The sequence below is a fragment of the Hemiscyllium ocellatum genome, chromosome 12 (assembly GCF_020745735.1).
Source record: "Hemiscyllium ocellatum isolate sHemOce1 chromosome 12, sHemOce1.pat.X.cur, whole genome shotgun sequence".
Lineage (NCBI taxonomy): Eukaryota > Metazoa > Chordata > Chondrichthyes > Orectolobiformes > Hemiscylliidae > Hemiscyllium > Hemiscyllium ocellatum.
The window spans coordinates 69512666-69536128 of NC_083412.1; the positions used below are offsets into that span (position 1 = coordinate 69512666).

General features: G+C 41.3%; 1 protein-coding gene across 4 annotated transcripts in view; it reads left to right on the forward strand.

The window, feature by feature from the left end:
• Window positions 1-5170, forward strand: part of LOC132821108 (NXPE family member 3-like) — an 88851-nt gene extending 83681 nt beyond the window's left edge. For all 4 annotated transcript variants that reach the window (XM_060833652.1, XM_060833653.1, XM_060833651.1 and 1 more), the window contains one exon: window positions 3690-5170. In XM_060833652.1, the coding sequence (XP_060689635.1) occupies window positions 3690-4237 (548 nt within the window). In that variant the 3' untranslated portion in view covers window positions 4238-5170. The remainder of the gene's footprint in view (window positions 1-3689) is intronic.
• The last annotated feature ends 18293 nt before the right edge of the window (window positions 5171-23463 follow it).

The window sequence follows — 23463 nt, forward strand, 5'->3', positions numbered from 1 at the left end:
GTTACCAAGCAAGATTTTCAGACTTTTCTTCTTGGGATCATCTATCTCTCGATCTGTAAAATCGAAATGAATAGATTGTTTAAATCGTCATTGCTGAGTAAAATGTTCAGTGTTTGCTTTTCACTTCTCTATTGTTGTTTTTTCATTTTTATTTTACTGAAGTTGAGTGCTCTTCAGTATATCATTATTCCTTGTTGCTAGTTTTTGTTTTTCTCTGTTTCTTTTTCCATCTGTTTCTCTTCATTTTTTTGTTGCTGCCCCATGACTAGCTGTGCCTCCTTTAGGAGTGTTGTTTCAGGAATTCCAGGTTTGTAGGTTTAAGATTGCAATTTGTGCTTAAGGGAGTTTCTGTCTCTCTACAGCATTTGTACCAAATAAGGAGTGATTATGTCACATCGGCTTTCTTTTACACTTGACACTGATTTGAAGAAAGAAATTGGTCTGGACTGAAATAAACATTCTTACTGTAGAGAAGTGTTTCATAAGCAGTATTGATTTTGGAAAGCTTTGTATCAATTCTGTCAGAAACATTTGACTTCATTTTTTAACATTAGAACTGCAGGCATTTGGGTGTTTTTGAAATAAAACACAAAATAGGGCTTCTAGCTTGAAAGGTTTTACCAGAAAAAATATAATTCTGTCTTCTGTTTGGTCAGTGACAATAAATAGATCTGTAAGGCTGTGTAGAGTTAAAGAGGCTGATACTGCTGACTTATTGTCCGAATCCTTTAATGTCCAAGGCTATGTTCCAGTTGATCATCCATTAGATTTCCAAATATCTACCAAAGATCTTGGACTCTTTTTATTAATGGATAATGAGCTTTACTTCCAGCAAAGTTTCCTTATCTGGTGTGACAATACTTGTTATCCCATGTATTATAAGAAATTAAGCATAAGTAATATGGTATTGAAAGATCCAACAGACATTTATTATGGCTGGCTAATCTATGGAATTATTACACTCACTGATACCTAATGGGTTGGAATAGTCTCAATCCATTTATTTGCAATGGACGAGCATTCTGCTTGTACCATTCCATACTTCAAGTCATCTACAAAATCAACTATAATCCACTTAATCTTTGTTGAGATTTACAAATAACGATAAAAACTATTGGGGTCTTTTGGATTGATGGCCACCACTGCTAAACATGATGTAATTTTATTTCCACTGAGGGATTCTACCTGATGCAGCAATGCTGATGTAAACTTCTGTAATGTATGAAACTGAGTGTGGAATTCAATATTATCACAGCTAGCAATTATACACAAAAATTCCTTTTTGAGGCATGGAAGTATCTGGACCAATGTCAAACTTTTTCAAATACAACTGAGGAACATGCTTCAATAGCCTTCAATGTTTCAAGCTAGCAGCTTAATTTTATGAGCTCCCTTGCCTTCAAACCAACTGGCTGGGTGAGTTCTAAAATTCAGACCATGCAAAACTTCCCAAGCTCAGTGAATCAGAATTCCACCGGGGGTGCTGAATCTCATTGGAACATTGGGAACATTGCAAATACTTCTCTTGTTTAAGACACAAAAACACAGTGAATCTCTGATTGATGTCAAATTAATTAAGAAAAATTGCAACTACCTGTTCAGATAAAAGAAGTTCTTGTTTTTTGTTGGTGGTAATGCAGTAAACAGCTTTACGGTTCAGTATCTTTGAGGCAGCTTCCTCACTGCTTCCTGTGTCACTTTGGTTCCAGTTTCTGCTCCAACCTCCCTCCCAATAACAGTCCCTGAGTAATTTCTCTTTTCATTTCGTGTTTGGTAGCATTTAGAGTCATAGAGTCATAGAGATGTACAGCATGGAAACAGACCCTTCGGTCCAACCCATCCATGCCAACCAGATATCCCAACCCAATCTAGTCCCATCCGCCAGCACCCGGCCCATATCCCTCCAAAACCCTTCCTATTCATATACCCATCCAAATGCCTCTTAAATGTTGCAATTGTACCAGCCTCCACCACATCCTCTGGCAGCTCATTCCATACACATACCACCCTCTGCATGAAAAAGTTGCCCCTTAGGTCTCTTTTATATCTTTCCCCTCTCACCCTAAACCTATGCCCTAGTTCTGCACTCCCCGACCCCAGGGAAAAGACTTGGTCTATTTATCCTATCCATGCCACTCATAATTTTGTAAACCTCTAGAAGGTCACCCCTCAGCCTCCAACGCTCCAGGGAAAACAGTCCCAGCTTGTTCAGCCTCTCTCTGTAGCTCAGATCCTCCAACTCTGGCAACATTCTTGTAAATCTTTTCTGAACCCTTTCAAGTATCACAACATCATTCCGATAGGAAGGAGACCAGAATTGCACAATATTCCAACAGTGGCCTAACCAATATCCTGTACAGCCGCAACATGACCTCCCAACTCCTGTACTCAATATTCTGACCAATAAAGGAAAGCATACCAAACGCTTTCTTCACTATCATATCTCCCTGTGACTCCACTTTCAAGGAGTTATGAACTTGCACTAACTCCTTGTTCTTTGTTCAGCAACACTGCCTAGGACATTACCTTAAATGTATAAATCCTGCTAAAATTTGCTTTCCCGAACTGCAGCACCTCACATTTATCTGAATTAAACTCCATCTGCCACCTCTCAGCCCATTGGCCCATCTGGTCCAGATCCTGTTGTAATCTGAGGTAACCCTCTTTGCTGTCCACTACACCTCCAATTTTGGTGTCATCTGCAAACTTACTAATAGACTAAAGCAGTTCTAACAATTGGTCTGGAATAATTCTGACAGTGAACAACCATAGCCCTGATTCCTGCTCTCTCTCACTTTGTGAATTGCTTCCCCTCCTCGTTCAAGTTAATAATTTGTCTCATTCATGTGTTTTGCCGTAACTTTCAGGCCACTAACTCCATTCCTCGTCCATTACTGTCCTCTCCCTGACTGGATCATGTGTCAATATCTGATCCAGTCTCTGATAATCATTTTGCTGCAAGCATAGAGTGCGCTAGAGAAAGCCAAGGTACAGCAGCATCTGTGGAGAGAAACACAGTTAATATTTTGATTCTGGTTAGACTCTACTTCTGAAGAAAGAAATTATGTTGTTTTGGAATTGCAGATTGAGACTTGCAGGATTATAGATTTTTTTTGTTCGATATGTTCACCCAGTGTAGGTAGAAATTTTCTTTGTGTGATCAGTAACCGATTCATTTAATTGACTCTGAATAAATTCTGATTGAATGTTGCCTAATTAATAATGAAGGTCTCCCAGATACTCTCACCTCTGTGAATGCACAAAATTAGTTTCTAATTTCTATTCATGCCCTCAGAACTATTCCTTTACATGGAAGATGACAAAATCTGACACTGTTAACCTGTTACTGTGAAGTCGCTACAACACTGGGAACAGGTCAGCAATCAGCTGTCTCTTCAATGCAGAATGGCACATGAGAGTAAGGGGAAGAAATGTAAATTGTCATACAAAAGCTGAAAGAAAATTAATGAGATACAGGAGGTATGTACTTATTTCTCAGCTTGTCTGGGTTTGCTGCATGATACTTCTGTACATTTCATGTCTGTAACTCATGCATTAGAACAGCAGACTGAAAAACATGCAGACAAATTTTGAGATCTGCTGTCTACAGTAGAGAGCCGTTTCAAATCCATTAACATCAGCAATGTTGTGGGTTAGAATGTAATGCAATTCTATTTTCTGTGTTTCAGGTCTCAAAACATTGGATCTTGGTAATCCTATCAAGCTTGGTCCTCATCTTGCAGTGAACGTGGAGAACAACACTGTGGTAGAATTTCGCCCTCATGGTCTTCCCATCCAATTCCGCACCTTTCCAAGACACCTGCGTTACATTTCAAATGTGCTGGATGAACTTAGAGGAGGAGAAAACACAACTATAGCCATTACCCTAATGGCCCATTTCACCCCATTTCCTCTTGAAGTCTATATTCGAAGAATACAGAATGTCAGGAGGTCGATTCTCCAGTTACTCGACAGGAATCCGGATACACTGGTTGTAATAAAGACGGCCAATGTCCGGGAAAACCCCCCACAGCTCGTTCCCTATTACAGTGACTGGTACGCTTATCAGATTGATTCAGTGATGAGGAAGATGTTCACAGGTATCAACGTGGTATTTGTAGATGCCTGGGAGATGACCATAGCACATTACCTTCCTCACAATATACATCCTGGGAGAATTATTATAAAGAATCAAATAGATGAGTTTCTTTCATATGTGTGCCCTTCTGTAAAATGATGACATTTCTATGAAATCAGTTCCAACCAGGGTTTTTTTAATAATCATATGATTCAAAGTTTAAATAACATGTTCATACCTTTGGGCTCTGGGCACTGCTACTGGATATCACTGTCTGACACTTGTCCAACAAATCAGGCCTGAAATGAATACCTGTGCACTTCACTCAAACTGATCAAACAGACACACACTCTCTCATAAACACACATACCTTCTCTCACATGCACACACATAACTGTCACACACACTTATCCTCTTGCACACAGACATACTGTCTCATATACACACACACACATTCTCTTGCACACACAAATACATACGCTCACATATTTACACAAACACAGCTACATACTTACACATCCACTCTCTTACATAGTCTCTCTTTCACTCTCACACACACACACATCTTGCCTCACACATAAAAACACTCACATATGCCCTCTCTCACACAAACACACAATCTCTCTCACTCACATACAAACTCAAGCAGCTCTCTCATAGACACATACTCTCTCTCGTACACATAGACATACGTCCTCTCACATATATACAGACACTTACATACATTCTCTCATGCACATTTTTGCATACACACACATCCTATTCCACACACATTTTCTCTCTCTCACACACCTACATAAATAAACAAATTATCTCATATACACATCCCTTACATCTACACATACACATCCTGTTGCATACACTCTTACACACACATCCTCTCTCATGCACACATCTTCTTGCATGCACATGCACAGACTCTTTCTCATACAAACACACACACACTCTGTCTGTCACAAACACTCTCACACAAACACATGCACTCTTGCATTGTTTCTCACACAAACGCTCACACACACAAAAACTCAAACATACATTCTCTTGTACAAACTCAAAGAAACCAAACACACACATAGTCTCTCTCTCTCTCTCTCTCATGCACATAAATATACATGCTCTCATACACTCACACATGCAGTCTCTCATAGACACACAAATACGCATCTTTTTGCATTCAAACAAACACACACTCAATCTCTCACACAGACATTCTCACACACACATCCTCTCGCAAACACCAGCAGATGCACATATGCATTCTCTCACATGCAAACTAAAGTGATTTGAATTAGTTCAGCCTGATAGGAGGGAGCTGAACCAGTGTCAAGGACTCCACACTAAATAAAGTGCAACTTGGTGACAAGGTACTGTCCTCAGTGGAGTTATTTCAGTGATGATAGAAAAAAAAATGCAGTCTTGAAGAAATTCACTCGCGACAGTCACCTTTGAGTCAGGATGAGCGTTTCGAGCATTATGCCGCTATTTGGGAAGCTTGATTCATTTCATTCTATCATCAAAAACTGGGACTGGAATGTTAAAAGAATGTGCTTTTTTTTCAGGCAAATGACATTGGTGCAGATGAAAAGAAATGACTAATTCTCCTGACAGCTTGTGAACCTGCAGCTTTTTCAATTATTAGGACCCTGACTTTCCCTGAGGCATGGAATACTAAAACCTTTCAAGAGCTGATGGATTTAGCTAAGGAACATTACAATCCCAAGACTCCTGTAATTCTGAAATGCTATCAGTTTTATTTGGCAATTTTATAATTGGGGAATCTATTGGGATTCTTGATAAGGGTAAGATGACTGGCAGAGGCATGTGACTTTAGTTTAATTCCTAATGAGATGCTGAGAGACCGTTTACATCATTAAATGTAACCCTGCAAAGGTGCCTACAGCTGAAGCCCAACTGGACTTCAAATAGGCACTACAACTGGCTTTATCATTGGAAAATGTGGCAAATGGAGCAGAAAAGTTTCAGGATAAGCCAATGGAAGTGGACACCCTCATCAGACTGACTGAGCTTTGGGGACACCACTTGTGTGAAGGCAATTGCATCACCTCAGTCAGACCATATTCTGAACAGAAGTGTTCTAGGTTAGCTCAAAGCTCCAAAACAAGGCCAAGCCTCGGCCAAATGGTCAATATTTTCTTCAGGATCTGGGATGGCGAGCCATTTTCGGCAGCTAAAGAGTCCTACTACTCCTAAATGGAGTCAGATTTCTCATGGGCCAGTATCCAGGAGAATGCACACCATGGAAAACCCACCTACATCTAGCTTGAACAGTTAAATTGCTTTGCAACATCCAAATCATAATCAATCAAGATAAATGGTTAAATGGTGACCCGGTTCAAATGGACGTTGATACCGCCATGACTATATCAATGATTGCTGAACCAGTCTTTTAAAAAAAATCACTGTAGACTACAACTCTTAAGTTTACATCAGACATTGGCTAGACTGAGACCCTATACCGGGGAACTTTTCACATTAAGTGTACAGCTTAGGATCTGGTCTGCCTATGAGAAGCAGCTGGTTCAGTTACCACTGATTTTAGTAAAAGGCTCAGGCTCAAGCCTGATGGGGTGAAATTGGTTGACAAACATTCTCTTTGATTAGGTCAACATTTTTTCATTAGAAAATGGCTGCCTGAAAGAAGTCCTACTTAAATATCCAGAGATCTTTCAGGAAAGTCAAAAAACTGTCAAAGGAGACAAGGTCACCTTGCATGTTGACCGGGAAGCAATTCCCAATTCTGTAAGGCCCACCCAATGCCATTTACGGTAAATGCTAAAGTAGAAACAGAAATCAGGAGGCTGGAAAGTGAAAGGGTGATCAAACCAGTCCGGTTTGCAAATGGGCAGCACAATCATACCGATTGTGAAACCTGATGGGTTGGTTCATCTTTGTGGGGATTTTAAACAAATGGTCAACCTCTTCTTGCAGCTCGATAAATACCCAATCCATTTTATAGAGGACTTATGCACAAAGCTGGTGTGGGGATGAAACTGGACATGAGCTATTGTGGTTAGATGAGGAATCCCAGAAGTATGCACCTATTAATACCCAGAAAGTTTTGTACCAATATATGAGACTGCCACTTGGGGTATCATCAGTCGATGCTATTTTTCAGCAAATGATGGAGGACATTTTACAAGGTCTACCCATGGTTGCCATTTATCTGAATGATGTGGTAATAACAGGATTGACCAATGAAGAGCACTTAGAGAACTTGGACATAGTGCTTAAACATTTCTCATAGACAGCGTACACCTTAGAAGGGAAAATGTGTGTTCCTGGGACGCCAAGTGATGTACTTGAGCTATGGAGTCAAGAAGACTGATGCAAGATAAAGTGAGAGCGATTAAAGGTCCCCCAGCTCCCACGTCTGTACTGGAACCTAGGTCTTACCTTGAGTTGGTGAATTATGATGGAAAGTTCATACGTAACCTGGCCTCCAACCTGGTACACTTATATCAGCTACTGAAAAAGAGTCAGATTTGGAAATAGTCTTGTAACCAAGACATAGCCTTCAGAGAAGTGAAGGAGCAGCTATTGTCATCTGAGCACATTATGATCCAAAGCACAATCTGGTGTTGACATGTGATGCCTCCTTGTATGGTACCTGGGTAATATTGGCTCATAAATGACCCAATGGAAAGGCATGCCCAATAGCATGTGCTTCCCCAACTTTGATTGATGCAGAAGGCAAATACACAGTTCGAGAAGGAAGGTTTCACAGTTATCTTTGGAGTAAGGAAGTTCTACCAATACCGTTACGGATGTAAATGTGTAATTGTAACAGCCACAAACCTCTGCTAAAGCTATTCAAGGGGACCAAGGCCATGAAGCCCATTGCTTCAGTTCAAATTCAGCGGTGGGCTCTCATTGTAAGTGCGTATAATTAACATCGTCTGGGAAACTAAGTAGTAAATGCCTTGAGCTGCCTCCCGCTGGCAGGTACACCACAGATGGTGCCACCGTTGGAAGTGTCCATTGTGGTTTTAAACTTCCTAGACACCCTTCAAGTTACCGTTAGCAATATCAGAATGTGGATGAAATACAATTCAGCCCTGACAAAACTAAACAGTTGGTGGTGATGGACAAAACAAAAGGCCATTACAACCAGAAGTGCAAACTTTCTAGACCCGACAAGAGCAGATCACCACAGAGGATGGCATTTTACTACAGGGAGCAATAGTTATTGTCCCAGGCAAAGGTCACCTCCAGATATTGGCTGAACTGCACTAGAATCATTTGGGTGTGTCCATAATGAAGATATTGGTGTGAAGCTATGCCTGGTGGCCATGACTGGATGAAGACATAGCCATGTTGCCGGGGCAGTGCCCAGAGTACCAACAAGAACAAAAATTACCGTCAGCAGCTCCATGGGAATGGCAGGGTAAACTGGGCTTGGTTACTTGTCAACCATACGCCCCTTTCATGGGGTCACTCGATGCCCCTACTGCTTGGTCTGGCTGGAGCCCACTCCTGTCCAGCACCTCACCACTTACTGATTCCAATTCTATTGAACCTCTCAGTTGTGGTAAGTCCTAGTGTCTGAGCTGGTGGCTCTGGTGTTCAGATCAAAAGGTGGTGCCTCCACATCCCTGGTGTGGTTTATTGTCTCTGTCTTTTTATTATCCTATGGGACATGGGCGTCATTGTGAAGAAGGGCTTATGCCCGAAATGTCAGTTCGCCTGCTCCTTTGATGCTGCCTGACCTGCTGCGCTTTTCCAGCAACACATTTTTCAGCTCTGATCTCCAGCATCTGCAGTCCTCACTTTCTCCCCGTCATTGTGAAGCCCAACATTTATTGCCATCTCGATTTGCCCTTGAGATGGTGGGGGTGAGCTGCCTTCTCAAACTGTTGTAATCCACGTACTGTAAGTAGACCCACAATGATGCTAGGGAGCAATTTCCAGGACTTTGCCAAAACAACTCTGAAGAAACAGTAATATATTTCCAAATCAGGAAAGTGAGTGCATTGGAGGGGGTCTTGTCATGTGTAGTGTTGCCATGTCTCTGCTGCTCTTGTCCTTCTAAATGGTTGTGGTTGTGGATTTGGGAAGGGCTGCCTAAGGATCTATAAATGAATGTTATCTTTCAGTGAATTTCCACAGTGTGTCTTATAGACAGTGCACACTGGTACTACTGAGCATCTCTGGTGGAGGGAATGAAAATTTTTGGATGGGGTGCCAAGCAAGTGGGCTGCTGTGTCTTGAATGGTGCTGTTTCTTGAGTGTTGTCAGAGCTGTATGCATCTAGGCAGATGGGAAGTATTCCATCACACGCCTGACTTGCACATTGTAGATGGGTGAAAAGGGTTTGGGGATTCAGGAGGTGAGTTACTTGCTGCAGGATTTTGACCTGCTCAGGGTTAGATGTTGATGTTGGGGGATTCTAATGGTAGTGCTATTTGAATGTCAAGGCATGTTTAGATTGTCTCTTCTTGGAGGTTACCTTGCGTTTGTGTGTTACGAATGTTATTTACCACTTAATAAAAACTAAAAAAACCTGCAGAACTGAGGAAGGATCACTGGACCCAAAACGTTAACTCTGATTTCTCTTCACAGATGCTGCCAGATGTACTGAGCTTTTCCAGCATCTTCTGTTTGTGCTGGTTATTTTCCACTTGTCAGCCCAAGCCTGGATATTGACCAGCTCTTGTTACATTTGAACATGGACTGTTTCAGTATCCAAGGATGTGAAAGGTGCTGAGCATTGTGCATGTTCCTACTTCCGACCTTACATTGGACAGAAGATCACTGATGAAGCAGCTAAAGATGTTTAGGCCTAGGACACTACCCTGAGGAATTCCTGCAGAGATGTCCTGAAGCTGAGTTGATTGACCTCCAACAACCATGACCATCTTTCTGTACAAAGTTAAAAATCACAAAACACCAGGTTATAATCCAACAGGTTTATTTGGAAGCACTTGCTTTCAGAACGCTGCTCCTTGTTCAAGTGATTGTGGAGAATAGAATTGGAAGACGCAGAATTTTTAGCAAATGTTTACAGTGTGATGTAACTGAAATTATATATTGAAAAAGACCTGGATTGTTTGTTAAGTCTCTCATCTTTTAGACTGAACATGTTGGTTTCAGTTCTTTCATATGTAAATCACAAACCTTTTTCAAACGTTATATTCTCAAGTGCACTTTAACAATTGGTGTCATGTCGGCCCAGGTAAGGTATTGAAGGTGTTATCTCCGTGTAAGTCTGTCTATGCCACAATGGGGTCGGACTGATTCTAATTTAAAAAGAGAATCTTACATGGATTCATGCAGTTTTTGAGCAAACTAAAATGTAATTCTACAAGTACAAATTCACCCCACAAATCTATATGTGTAAGTGTGCATGTGGTTGTGTGTGGGGTGGGGGGAGGGGTTATGAGTGTCGGTGAGAGGGTATGTGTATGTGTATGTGTGTGAGTGTAAAGGGAGTTAAGTCCATGAGAGGGTGTGAGTGTGAGTGTGAGCGTGTGACAGTGTGGGAGTATGGGTGTGTGGGAGTGTGAGAGTGTGAGAGAGTGTGAGAGAGTGTGAGAGAGTGTAAGAGAGTGTGTGAGAGTGTGTGAGAGTGTGAGAGAGTGTGAGAGAGTGTGTGTATAGTGCAATGGAGTCACCTGTAGTGTGACATGAACCCAAGGTCCCGGTTGAAGCCATCCCCATGGGTGCCAAACTTAGCTATCAGCCTCTGCTCGATCACGTTTTTTTGTTGCCTGTCCCGAAGTCCGCCCATGGAGAGGAGTCACTGAAAAAAATTACAGAGTGATATCAACAAGTTTCATCCCACCATCAAACTCACCATGGACTACTCTTCTATCTGTCTCATTCTTGGACACATGCATCTCCATCAAGATGCATCTCAGCACCTCACTCTACTGTAAACCCACGGATAATCTCACGATGCCGCACTTCTCCAGCTTCCACCTAAAACATATTAAAACAGTCATCCCCTATACACAAACCCAATGCATACACAGGATCTGTTCAGATGAGGAGGATTGTGACGGGCACTTGGAAGTACTCAGGGATGCCCTCATATAAACGGGGTACAATGCTCAACTCATCGATGTGCCTCAGCGAGGAACCGTAATGACCTCCTCAGGAGACAGACATGAGCTGCAACCGACAGGGTATTCTTCATTGTCCAGTACTTCCCTGGAGCTGAAAAATTGCCACGGAGTGCAGTAGAGGCCGGGATGCTAAATGTCTTCAAGGCAGAGATTGATAGATTCTTGTTGTCTCGAGGAATTAAGGGCTACGGGGAGAACGCTGGTAAGTGGAGTTGAAATGCCCATCAGCCATGATTGAATGGCGGAGTGGACTCGATGGCTGAATGGCCTTACTTCCACTCCTATGTCTTATGGTCTTATGGTCTTATGCCATGTTCTTCGCAGACTGCAGCACATTATCAATGAGGATGAGCACCTCACCAAGACCTTCCCCACAACTCCACTTCTAGCTTTTAAACAACCATCAAACCTCAAACAGATCATTGTTCGTAGCAAACTGCCCAGCTTTCAGGACAATACCATACAACCTTGTCATGGTAGACACTGCAAGACGTGTCAGAGTGTCGACACGGATACCAACATTATGCGTGGGGACACCTCCCAACATGTACGTGGCAGGTACTCATGCGATTCAGTCAACATTGTCTATCTCATACGCTGCAGGCAAGGATAACATGAGGCATGGTACATTGGCAAGACAAAACAGAGGCTAGAGCAACGGATGAATGGATACCACAGAACAATCAACAGACGGGAGTTTTCCCTCTTAGTCGAAGAAGGTTTCAGCGGTCCAGGACATTCAACCTCAGACCTTCGGGTGACCATCCTCCAAGGCTGATTTCAGGATAGGCGACAACAAAAAATGGCCAAGCAGAGGCTGATAGCCAAGTCCGGTACCGCAGGGGATGGCCTCAACTGGGACCTTGGGTTCATGTTACACTTCAGGTGACTCCATTACACAAACTCAGACCCTCTCTCATACACTCACACATACACTCCCACATACACCCTCTCACAGACTTAAACCCCTTTACACTCACACTCACACACATATACACATTCCCTCACAGACATTCATAACCCCCTACCCTACGCACACAACCACACGCACACTTACACTTATAGGTTTGTGGGGTGAATTTGTACTTGCAGAATTACATTTTACTTTGCTCAAAGACTGCGTGAATCCATGTAAAATTCTATAAATCCGTTTTTTAGATTAGAATCAGTCTGGCCATTTGTGGCACAGACAGACTCACAGGGAGTTAACACTTTCAACACCTTGTCTGGGCCGATATGACACCAATTGTTAAAGTGCACTTGAGAATGTTATTTTTTAAAAACGCTTTGCGATTTACATATGAAAGAACTGAAACCAACATGTTCATTCCAAAAGATGAGAGACTTAACAAACAATCCAAGTCTTTTTCTATATATAATTTCAGTTACATCACACTGTAAACTCTTGCTATAAATTGTGTCTTACAATCTTATTCTCCACAATCATCTGATGAAGAAGCAGCGCTCCGAAAGCTAGTGTTTCCAAATAAACCTGCTGGACTATAACTTGGTGATTTTTAACTTTGTACACCCCAGTCCAACACCGGCATCTCCAATTCATGACTGCCATCTTTCTGTATGCCAGGTATGACTCCAATCATGAGAGTTTGTCTCCGATACCCTTGGCTTCCAGTTTTGCTCGGGCTCCTTGATAGCTCACTTTGTTGAATATAGTCATCATGTTAAGGGCTGCCACTCCCACCTTACCTCCAGAATTCAGCTCTTTTATCCATGCTTGATCCAAGGTTGTAATGAGGTCAGGATTTGAATGGTCATGGTGAAACCCAGGCCAGGCTTCAGTGAACAGATTATTGCTGAGTGAAGTGCTGCTTGATAACGTTGCTGGTGATACCTTTTATCATTTTACTGATGATTGTGGGTAGGCTAATTTGCCCATGTTTTTGTGCAACGGACACACTTGGGCAATTTTCCACACTGTTGGCCAGTGACATAGCTGTATTGGAACAGCATGGCTCTTCAGAACTGTTTCTCTTCCTCCTGGATGTGCTGGGACTGGGCTTTTGGTGTTATTTTTGTATCTGAAAGTGTAAATGAGAAGGGAGGGTTGAAGTGAGGAAGGTGGATGGTTGGGTGGAAAGCAGGAGGTGCAGGATCACACCATCAACAGCTTGGACATTGTGCTAGAAACAGAACGAGGGTAAGGCAGCAGTGAAAAGGGCCATAAGGCAGTAACGTTTCATCATCATGAATTGACCTGCTGATACTGGATGCTACTGTCTCTGGGACAGTGTTCCTATGATGCTCAACATCATCTCCTTCATCGAACTGAGACAATGAAGCTGTACCTAATTCCACTGCTTCTCTTCTGCTCCCTACTGTTTGTGAATGGCCCTGCAGGAAAGGGAAGGGTGTTAATGATTGTATTGCACTGTGTTCAAGTGTTATACCTGCCACTGCTGCATTGCTGAAGGTATGTGGAGACACAGAGAGGTGGCAGTGAGGTTGGGATCTCTGGAATGTATCTGAATCAATGTTAAAAGATGGAATTATTCCATGTGAGTCCTGGGTTTAGTGAAATGTTGCTGGATGAGTAATGGGGATGTGGCATATTGATCAACAAGAGGACTGAGTTGTTTAATTAGGTAAAGCCGTACAGAGGCACTAACACTGGCCAGCAATGTGAGGACATTAAACCTATTGTAACATTGTTACCAGATCTTTGTGGTGTTGACCATCCCGGATACCTGCTCCCACTCACATCAGAGATGTGCCATGAGGGTACCTGCCCTCCTGGGAAATATGGTGTCTTTCCATTGCCCACCTCCATGAACAACGCCTCCACCACAGAGCCTCTCTGTGCCCTGGTCCTTGATTTCCTCATTTGCAATGACCACACAGATATTCACCACAAAGTGGTGTGGCAACTGTTCTTCCCAAAATCAAAAGAAACTACAGAGAGTTGTGAACACTGCCCAGGCCAATCCGAAACCAGCCTTTCATCCACTGACTCTATCCACACTTCCCACTGACTTAGGAAAGCAACCAACACAATCAAAGACCCCTCCCACTCTGATTATACTTGCTGCCACCCTCTTCCAGAAGGCAGAAGATATAAAAGTTTGTATATACACCTGAACAGATTCAAAAACAGCTTCTTCCCTGCTGTTATCAGACTTTTGAATGGACATCTTTAATTAGATTCCCTACATTAACGTTAATATTAATCGCTTTGCACTTTCTCGCTAGCTGCATTGTACCCTGTACTCTGTTCTGTAACCCTAATGCACTTGTCTAGGATGATCTGTCTCAAAAGCACATAAGGCAACACTTTTCACTGTACCTCAAAACACCTGACAGTAATATGTCAAATCAAATTGAACAAATTCAGCAGCATCCTCCTGTATTTACTTCCAGCTTCCTTTGAGAGAGGGGGATTGCCTTTCAGAGCTGCATGTTAACTGTAACATTAGCTGGTCTTAAGCTCCATGTAGTCTGTGTGTGTGTAGCCAGACAGACGCTGGGTTGTGTCCAGAAATCATTCGAATGTGGAGGCAGCCCATTGCTTCCCCTGCACTGGAAAAACATACTCCTATAAATCTTTATACAATTGACTTTCGTAACTATGTAGAATAAATATGAATGTTAACGCAGATACCAACTGTCTTTTTAATATCAGCACTGTTCAATTCCAGGAGGTTAATACAGGTAGTTTTCAGATAATAAGTGCTCCAGCAGCATGATTTGCTTATAACGTCGCTGAGGAATTAAGGACTGGGAGTTTCAAGAATGCTTACTTCTGTTTGCATAGCACAATTCCAGTCATGGTCATTTCATGTTTTTTGTTCTGCACATCCGTCAGTACCAACACCAATTTTTGTGTCATTCTGTGAATGTGCTCTTTCTGTGAGAGGTACTGTATACAGAGAGCAGCTTTCTGAGAGGGATACACTGAACAGCTTCCTGTGAAAGTACAGTCCTAGATTACTGCTTTTTTTTTGAAAAATGGAGGGGCATAGTGACAAGAATGTTAGCAAAAAGTGTCCTGGTAATAAAATTGTGGGTGGTGAACACAAAAGGAAGGCTATAACACTGGAAGTGAAGCTAGACATTATAAAGAGCTTTGAATGTAAGAAGAAAATACATGATCTAGCTCGCTAAACAGAAATGAGGGTATCTACCTTACGCATGATGATGACCCTCTGTCCCTGTATTTACATTTTTTAAAAAATGTACAATATAAAATTTATTTTTGTTTCATTGATAAATATGATTTATCAGGCTGTTATTTTTGAGTGATTCTGAGTGATTTTGTTTTGCTGGTCTGCCCTAACCCTACTTTTCTCTTCGGCCCCATTATTTCTATTTAGTGAGGTTTTGCTGGAACACAACTATGGTGTTATAGAAGAACTAACTGTAGTAGATTGATTTGAATGTTCCAATACATGGTTGAAGGGCTCTTTCTTGTTCAGTAATTTCAGCACTTGCCAATGGACAGTTCCTCAACCTTGAGGAGTCCACAAACTCTTCATGTTGGGTGTGTGAGGCTGCAGCTCCTCCTTCAGGACTGTAAGTACTTTCTTCTCAAATTTAACTTCATTTCAGCCCATGGTCCAGTTCTGTGGTCAACTGACATGGAGAGGGAAGAGAACTTCCTGTTGGGTCTGCTCTGAGCTCTGCCAAAGGTAGTCATTAACAGATTCAGGCAGCAGGTCATGGTGCAGAGCATTCCATGAGGCTGCCAACCTCTATTCCTTGGTTATGTCCATGTCCAGCTGGTTTTGAAGGTGGAGCATACAATGCCCACTGTTACATTTAAGGTCTTCCACAATTGCCGAGTATCACAGGGGCTGGAGTGAAGAATTAATCTGCAAAACCAAACTTGAATTTGAATTAGCAAGTTTCAGATTTTGTTGGATGGAGTTCAATGGGGTTGTAATTTGGATCAATTTATAATGTGGGGATATTGGTACTGAACTGGGTGGACAAATTCAGAAAGTCACATGACACCAGGTTACCTGATGAAGCAGCAGCACCTCTGAAAGCTTGTGACTTCAAAGAAACCTGTTGGACTATAACCTGGTAGCGTGTGACTTCTGGTTTAATTTAATTAATTGATATTAGTTTAAAGTTTGAAAATTTGATTTGCAATTTGACCTTAATTACACATTTACCCAAGAGAAAGCCCCTGTTAAATTGATTTAATTTAGTTGATTTAGATCCTTCATTGTTACATTGTTTCAGTTGGTTTCCATGTGAAGTGTCACAGCCCCATGCACTGGAATGTGTAATTTATGTCCCATTCCCTCCCTCCCACCAAGGTCAAAATTTAATTTCAATTAGTAACTTCCCTTGGGGGCCTTAAGTCTTTCATTAAAGTGTTCCTTTAAGGACTGTTTATTTCCAAATGATTTAATCTGCTTTAATTTGGCTTAATTTGTTTCATGGATGCCCTATTATATTATAAAGAGGTTCTGCTGCAACACTAATTGGTTTTGTGATACTGCAATCTGAAAATGATTGATAATCAAGAAAGCAATTTCTACAGAAGATTACCATTTGGAATCTACCATTGTAACAGCAGTTACAGTTCAACCTGTATACACAGAAAGTGACTTAACCTCCTGTGCCATGCCAGTATGGATAGACAGGGTATTTTTCACTTGGATTATACCATATCAGAAAGTATTCAGACAATTTTCTAAGCAATATGTTGAGCTGCCAAATATAGAAAAGGCTATTTTGGACATTATATTCTGCAATAAGATTTAGTTTACCAGTAACCTTATAGTAGAGATGTTAAACGTGTATTTTATGTTTTCCTTCACAGTAGCTAACACAGAATTTATTGGAATTGTGGATAATCAGAGATTTAGTACATCCGTGAAACTCAAAAGGTTAATACAAGGAAAGATGAAGCACGGGAGAGAAATCAACCGGATATAAAGCTGGCAAATTCCTTAGGACAGATAGGACTATACCTGAGAATTTCAAAAGAAATAGCTGCATAATGAGTGGATGCACTAGTTTTGATCTTCCAGGATTTCCAGATTTTATGAAGATTTCCAGGGATTTGAAAGAAGCCAAAGTATCCTGATTTTCGAGAGTTGATGCAGTGAGACAACAAGAAATGATAATCCAGTTAACCTGTCATTCGAGAAACAGAAAGCCCTGGAATCAATTATGTGTTAACAGGATATTTCAAAACTCACAGTATGGGTCCAAATCTTCCAGTCTCCAGATTGTTGGAGATTGGATGTTGATCCAAGATGGGCACCAGGTGCCCATGGAGATTCTGATATGCAAATCTCCCTCAGAATTATCTAAGAAGAATATAAATTCCTGGTCTCTGGGACTATCTGCAAAAGTCTCTGACTCTTATACAGACTGAGAGATTTTGGACAGTTCCAATGCGCTTACCTGGGTAGTTATTTAGGAAAAGTTTGAAAAGTAGAAAATTCTTAGATAACGACAGAAATGCCTCAGCGCCATCACTCTCACTGACCCATTTAATCTTCCCTTGACCTTCCAACTATCCCCTACTAACACCTCTCCTGACAATCTGACTGTCCCCAACAACCTTGCTGGCCAATCCTTGCCTCTGAAACTTTTACCTTCATTCCCAGACCTGCTGTCTACCCTGACCTAAACAAACCCAACTATCCCACCAGGCTGGAAGATGGTATTCAAAAGTGGAGGAAGACAGAAAACCACCTAGCTTATATTTATCATATGGAAAGTACTGGATGTTATTATGAAAGAATTTACAGCAGGAACTTAAATACATTCAAGATAATCAACCAGTGTCAACATAGATTTGTGAAAGGGAGTTTTATTCTTGGAGTTCTTCAAGGAAGTAATATGTTATGGATTAAGGGGAAACGAGTGAATGGACTAAAACAGCATCGTCGGAAATAAAAGCTCATAGTGTGGGGGCGAACATATTGATCTGGATAGATTAGCTAGGGGACACAATGCAGGGATTAAGCATAAATGGGTATTTTCTGGTATGCCACAGGTATCAGTGCCAGAATTCTAATTGTTTACATTTTATTTAATGGCTTGGATTAAGGAATGGAAGATGAGGTTGTCAAATGTGATGATGTCACAAAAGTGGATGGAGAACATGGAATTAGGCACACAGAGGGTACAAAAGGTATATTTAGGATAAGTGAGTGGGTAAAGTTGTGTCAAATAAATAATGATATGGGATGTTATGAAAAAGTTAATTTTGAGAGAATAAAGACAAAGCATGTTATCAAAATGGCAAGAGATTGCAGAGCTTTGAGAAGCAAAGGGATTTGGGTATTTGTATTCATAAATTGAAAAAACTAATTACTTTAGCAGGTAATTAGGAAAGTGAATAGAATGTTATCATTTATTACAAAGGAAATTAAATCAGGGCTCTGATGAGACCACGTCTGCAGTATTAGCACACGATGAGTCATCTTAACTGAGGATGGATTTAAATGCTTTGGAAGCTGTTCAGAATGAAATGCGCAGGCTTTCTCATGAGGAAAGGTTAGCCAGACTATGCTTATATCCTTGGAGTTTAAAAGAATAAGTAGTGCCTCCGTTGAAATGTGAGTGATCACAAGGAATCTTGTCTGGGTAGATACGGAGATGATGTTCCTTTCCATGGGAGAATCTGGAACTAGGGCTCACTCTTTAAAAATAAACAGTGACTCATTTGAAACAGAGATGGGGTGAAATACTTTGTCTCTGAGGTTTTAGAGTTTTTGGAACTCTCTTCCTGAAAATATGATGAAAGCAGTGTTTCAATATTTTTAAGGCCATGGTGAATAGATTTTTATGGAGTAAGGGAGTAACATGTCATCAGTGATAGGCAAGAAAGTGGATTTGTGGTGTGATGATGCTGTGGCTTTAGGAGGTGTATTTTATCCTGGTTTCTTTTCAGAAAAATTGGACAAGAGGTACTGAGCAGTCTGTGGTAACATAAACAGCTTGTGAAGCCTTGAGATTTTTTTAAGTTGGACCAATAGAAGCAGCTTCGATAGGTGTGGCCAGTTCTCACAGACCAGGATTTCTAGCTTTTAGATTCAGCAGAAGCTGCTGGAGTCTTGAAGTAGTCGAAGCTACTTTTCCTCTCTCTCGGTTACAGTTCGAAGCTGGGATTTCTCTTTCTACTGCAGGCTTTGCTTGTGCGAAAATCTGATTTCTGAATATTCCTTTTTAGGTAGGTGTGTGTTTATAGGATGTTGCTACATTGGATCAGTTAGTTAGTAATAGTCACTTTATCTATTATTATGTTAAGTTTTTCAATAGAGTTGTTTTTCTAAGTTCTTCTCTTTTTGTTGTATTTTAACTAGAGTGTTTGAATCAATTGTATTTTGCTTAACATCGTGTGGTTTGACAAATTGAGTTGCATCTAAAATACAGCACTTTACATTTGCCTTTAAAACAAGTAAAAGTTAATTTCTAGACTAATTTCTTAAAATGTTTTGAGGAGATCTGGTAACAGTGGATACAATCAGATCAGCCATGATTTCATTGAATGAGGTCTAGCCAAATGACTCACTCTTTGCCCCTTCTTTGTATGTTTGTACTTAGCTCCCAATCTCTGACCAACCAGCCACCTGCCCCCTGACTGCCTGCTGACCCCAAGAAAACCCACCTTCCACTGACCTAATCGGACACTGAACATCCAATCCTGGATATCACAGAAATGTGCAGTACAGCCTCCCTCGAGATGCTCAGTCTCAGTGGAGTTGGGGGACAGGGGTAGACTGGTATTCCCTTTCTTGTAGAACTAGCTGCCGCCTCTGGTGTGCTAAGTTTAAAGTGAGTTGAGTCAGCATATGGGCTTGTTAATAAGCAGGTGAGTGATTGATGTGGGCAGGTTGATATGTAGATGATTGGATTGGTTGGAACGTAACAGAGGCGTGGATGTGTATGCCCAGGTTGTAGACGGATGGCTATGTGGGTGATTGCATAGCTGGCCAGGTGGGTACCTTAGTAGCTGGGTGAGTGGGTATGTAAATGGGGAGGTCAGAGAATGTGCGGCTGGTGTAAGTTTAAAATGATGTTTCATTTCCAATTAGATTCAGCTTAATTTAGTTGCAAACATCTAATTACTTATTTCCTAATAACCCTTTACATAATTTCAGATCAAAAGAGACTCAACCCTCCTGCAAAGACAAGAAATGGCAAATAATATCAAAGTTTATTTAAAAATGGTAAAATCTGCTTCTTGAAATCATTATTTTTAACCCCTGATTGACATTACCTCGTTATGATTCAAAATCTGTAGTCTTTTGCCAATTTGGTCGCTTGCTACTAGGTTAACCTTATGAGATTTAATAATTTTCACATATTGTCCTTTTGAATCAAATGTTGAAGTAGTTTTATAATCTTCCTGTTATTTGGAGCCATACAAATCCCTATTGTTGTTACCATGCACATATTCCAGATGGACGAGCCCAGAAATGGTGTTTGCTGCTCATAGACTATCCTTGCCTTTATTGGTCAGTTAATTGATTATAGAAGTTATGCTGCAGCTATACAGGATGTTGGTTAAGCCTCTTTTAGAATACTGTGTGCTATTCTGGTTTTTCTACCAAAGGAAGAATGTTGTGAAACTTGAAAGTGTTCAGAAAAGATTTACAGGGATGTTGCCAGGGTTGAAGAGTTTGAGCTGCATCGGCTGGGGCTACTTTCCCTGCACCATTGGAGGCTGAGGGGTGACCTTTTATAGAGGTTTATAAAATTGAGGGACATGGATAGGGTAAATAGACAAGACCTTTTCCCTGGGATGGGGGTGCCCAAGAATAGAGGGCATAGGTTTCAGGTGAAAGGGAAAGATTTAAAAGGGGCAAATTTTTCATGCAATGGGTGGTGCATATATAGAATGAGCTGCCAGTAGAAGTGGTGGAGGCTGGTACAATTACAACATTTAAAAGAATGGATATACGAATAGATAAGCTTTAGAGGGATGTGGGCCAAGTGCTGTTGAATGGGACTAGATTTATTTAGGATATCTTTTTGGCATGGACAAGTTGGACTGAAGGGTCTGTGTTCGTGCTGTATACCTCTATGACTGCTCCCTTCCACACAGCAAAGCTTACAGCAGCAAATTGATTCTTAATTTACAGACATTGGTATATTCCTGACTTTAATAACTAATTACCTATTTTTATTACACATTGTTGAGATGAGTTATTGATTCCTGTGTTTCTGGCTGCTTAGTAATTATACCATATTTGTTTAGTACATTTATGTTGTTTTTAGTCTATGCAATTGTATAATTAAGAAATTGCTTCATCAGCACTGTGTGAGTACAAAATTACATCTTGACTTTGTTCATGACAGTGAATATAATGTGAAAATGTCCTAAAAAAGGTCAAGACAAATTGAAATCGACTGTCCAGCCCTACTTATAGTGTAAACATGAGTAAGGGATGGATGGGTAGGTGAAGATTGGGTGAGCTGTATAAGTGGGTGTGTGGGCAGGTAATAAGAGGAGTGAATAGATACCTGGCTGGTTCTAGAGTTCATAGGATGATAGGTCTTCAAGCTAACAGGGAGCTGGGGTGGAACATCGGCAAAAATATGAGTTGATGCACTTGGGCAGGATTAACAAGAAAACAGAATATACAATGAGTAGTAGAGCCTTGGGAAGCACAAAGGTTTAGTGTTATCAGGACAGGAGGATAGAGTGGTTAAGAAGGCATATAGTATACTTGCCTTTATTAAGCAAGACGTACAGTTTAAGAGGAGGAACATTCTCCTGGAATTGTATAAAATGCTTGTTAGGCTACAGCAAGAGTATTGTGTGCAGTTCTGAAATCCCCATGATATGAAGGATGTGATAGTATTGGAGTGAGTGCAGAGGAGATTATCAGGATATTGTCTGAGCTGGAGAGTTTCAGCTTTAAGGAGAGATTGGACAGACTCTGGCTGTATTCCATGGAGCAGAGGAGTTTGAGCTGTAGATCTCTATCACTCTGAGGGGATCACACGTTAGTACAGGGAAGTTCAGCAAGGCCAGGACTCGGTATGTCCTGTTGACTTTTAACAACACTTTTATGATTTTTAATTCTATTTTCCACCAACAACTGACCACGTGGACAGGCTGGGAAATGGGACAAGTGACGTCTACAAACCAACATTTGAAAACAGCTGCTGGAAGTTCAAAGGTGAGAGACGGGAAATGATCCGCTCGAGCCCCGATCCCATTGGCCCTCCCCGCTCCGCTCGAGCCCCGATCCCATTGGCTGGTCCCGCTCCGCTCGAGCCCCGATCCCATTGGCCGTCCCCGCTCCGCTCGAGCTTCGATCCCATTGGCCGTCCCCGCTCCGCTCGAGTCCCGATCCCATTGGCTGGTCCCGCTTCGCTCGAGCCCCGATCCCAATGGTCGTCCCCTTGACTGGAATGAGCCTGTTGTTGAACTGAGGAATCCAGAGCTGTGAGTTTGGTCAGGGAATTGTGTGGTAATTGCAGCAAATGCTTAGCAAAGACCCCAATGGAACTGGTGACTTTTGTAAATAGTTGGAACACTGAAAAGCTATCACAGTGCATTCTTAAAGTGGATGTTTTAATCTGTGGGAAAATGAATGAACATGAAAGATTTCGTAAGGGTATTGTAAGGTTCTGAACAATGTGACCTTTGGTGAGAAATGTTATAGAGTTGTGAGAATTTGACTCTGAAGCTTACTTTGGTGCTGAGAGCAACCAGTGGCAAGTTCCAAGAGTGTTCTGGACTTTGAAATAAGTTTCTCAATAAATAGTGAGATGTCTATTGAGGAGGATCATTGTCAGGTGACCTTGAAGAAGCCCCTGTGAGTTGCTGCAGTGTACCTTGTAGATGTTGCTCGATGCTGACACTGTATATCAGTTTTGAAGGCAGTGAATGATTAATGTGGTGGATACAATGCTAATCACGCTAATCATTTTTAGTCTTGGATGGCATCAAGCTTCTTGAATCGTGAACACATATAGGCAAGTGTAGAATATTCCACCACACTTCTGTTTTGTAGATAGATTTTGTCAGGCTTTGGGGAATCAGATTGTGAGTTCCTTACTATAGAATTTCTAGCTCACTATTTGCACTTCCAGGCACAGTATTGAGATGATGGATCCAATTCAGTTTCACATCATTGGTAATTTCCAGAATGTTGATATTGGGAGAATCAGTGATGGTGATGCCATTGAAAGACAAAGAGAGATGGTTATATTTTCTCTTAGTGGAAATAAACTTTGCCTGGCACTCGTATATTGCAAGTAATTGCCATTTATTAACCACAGGTCATGTGGTTTGGTTATCATGGTGAGAGTTAAGAGTTCATCACAGTAAAGTATAAAATATTCTTTCCTTCTGAGTGT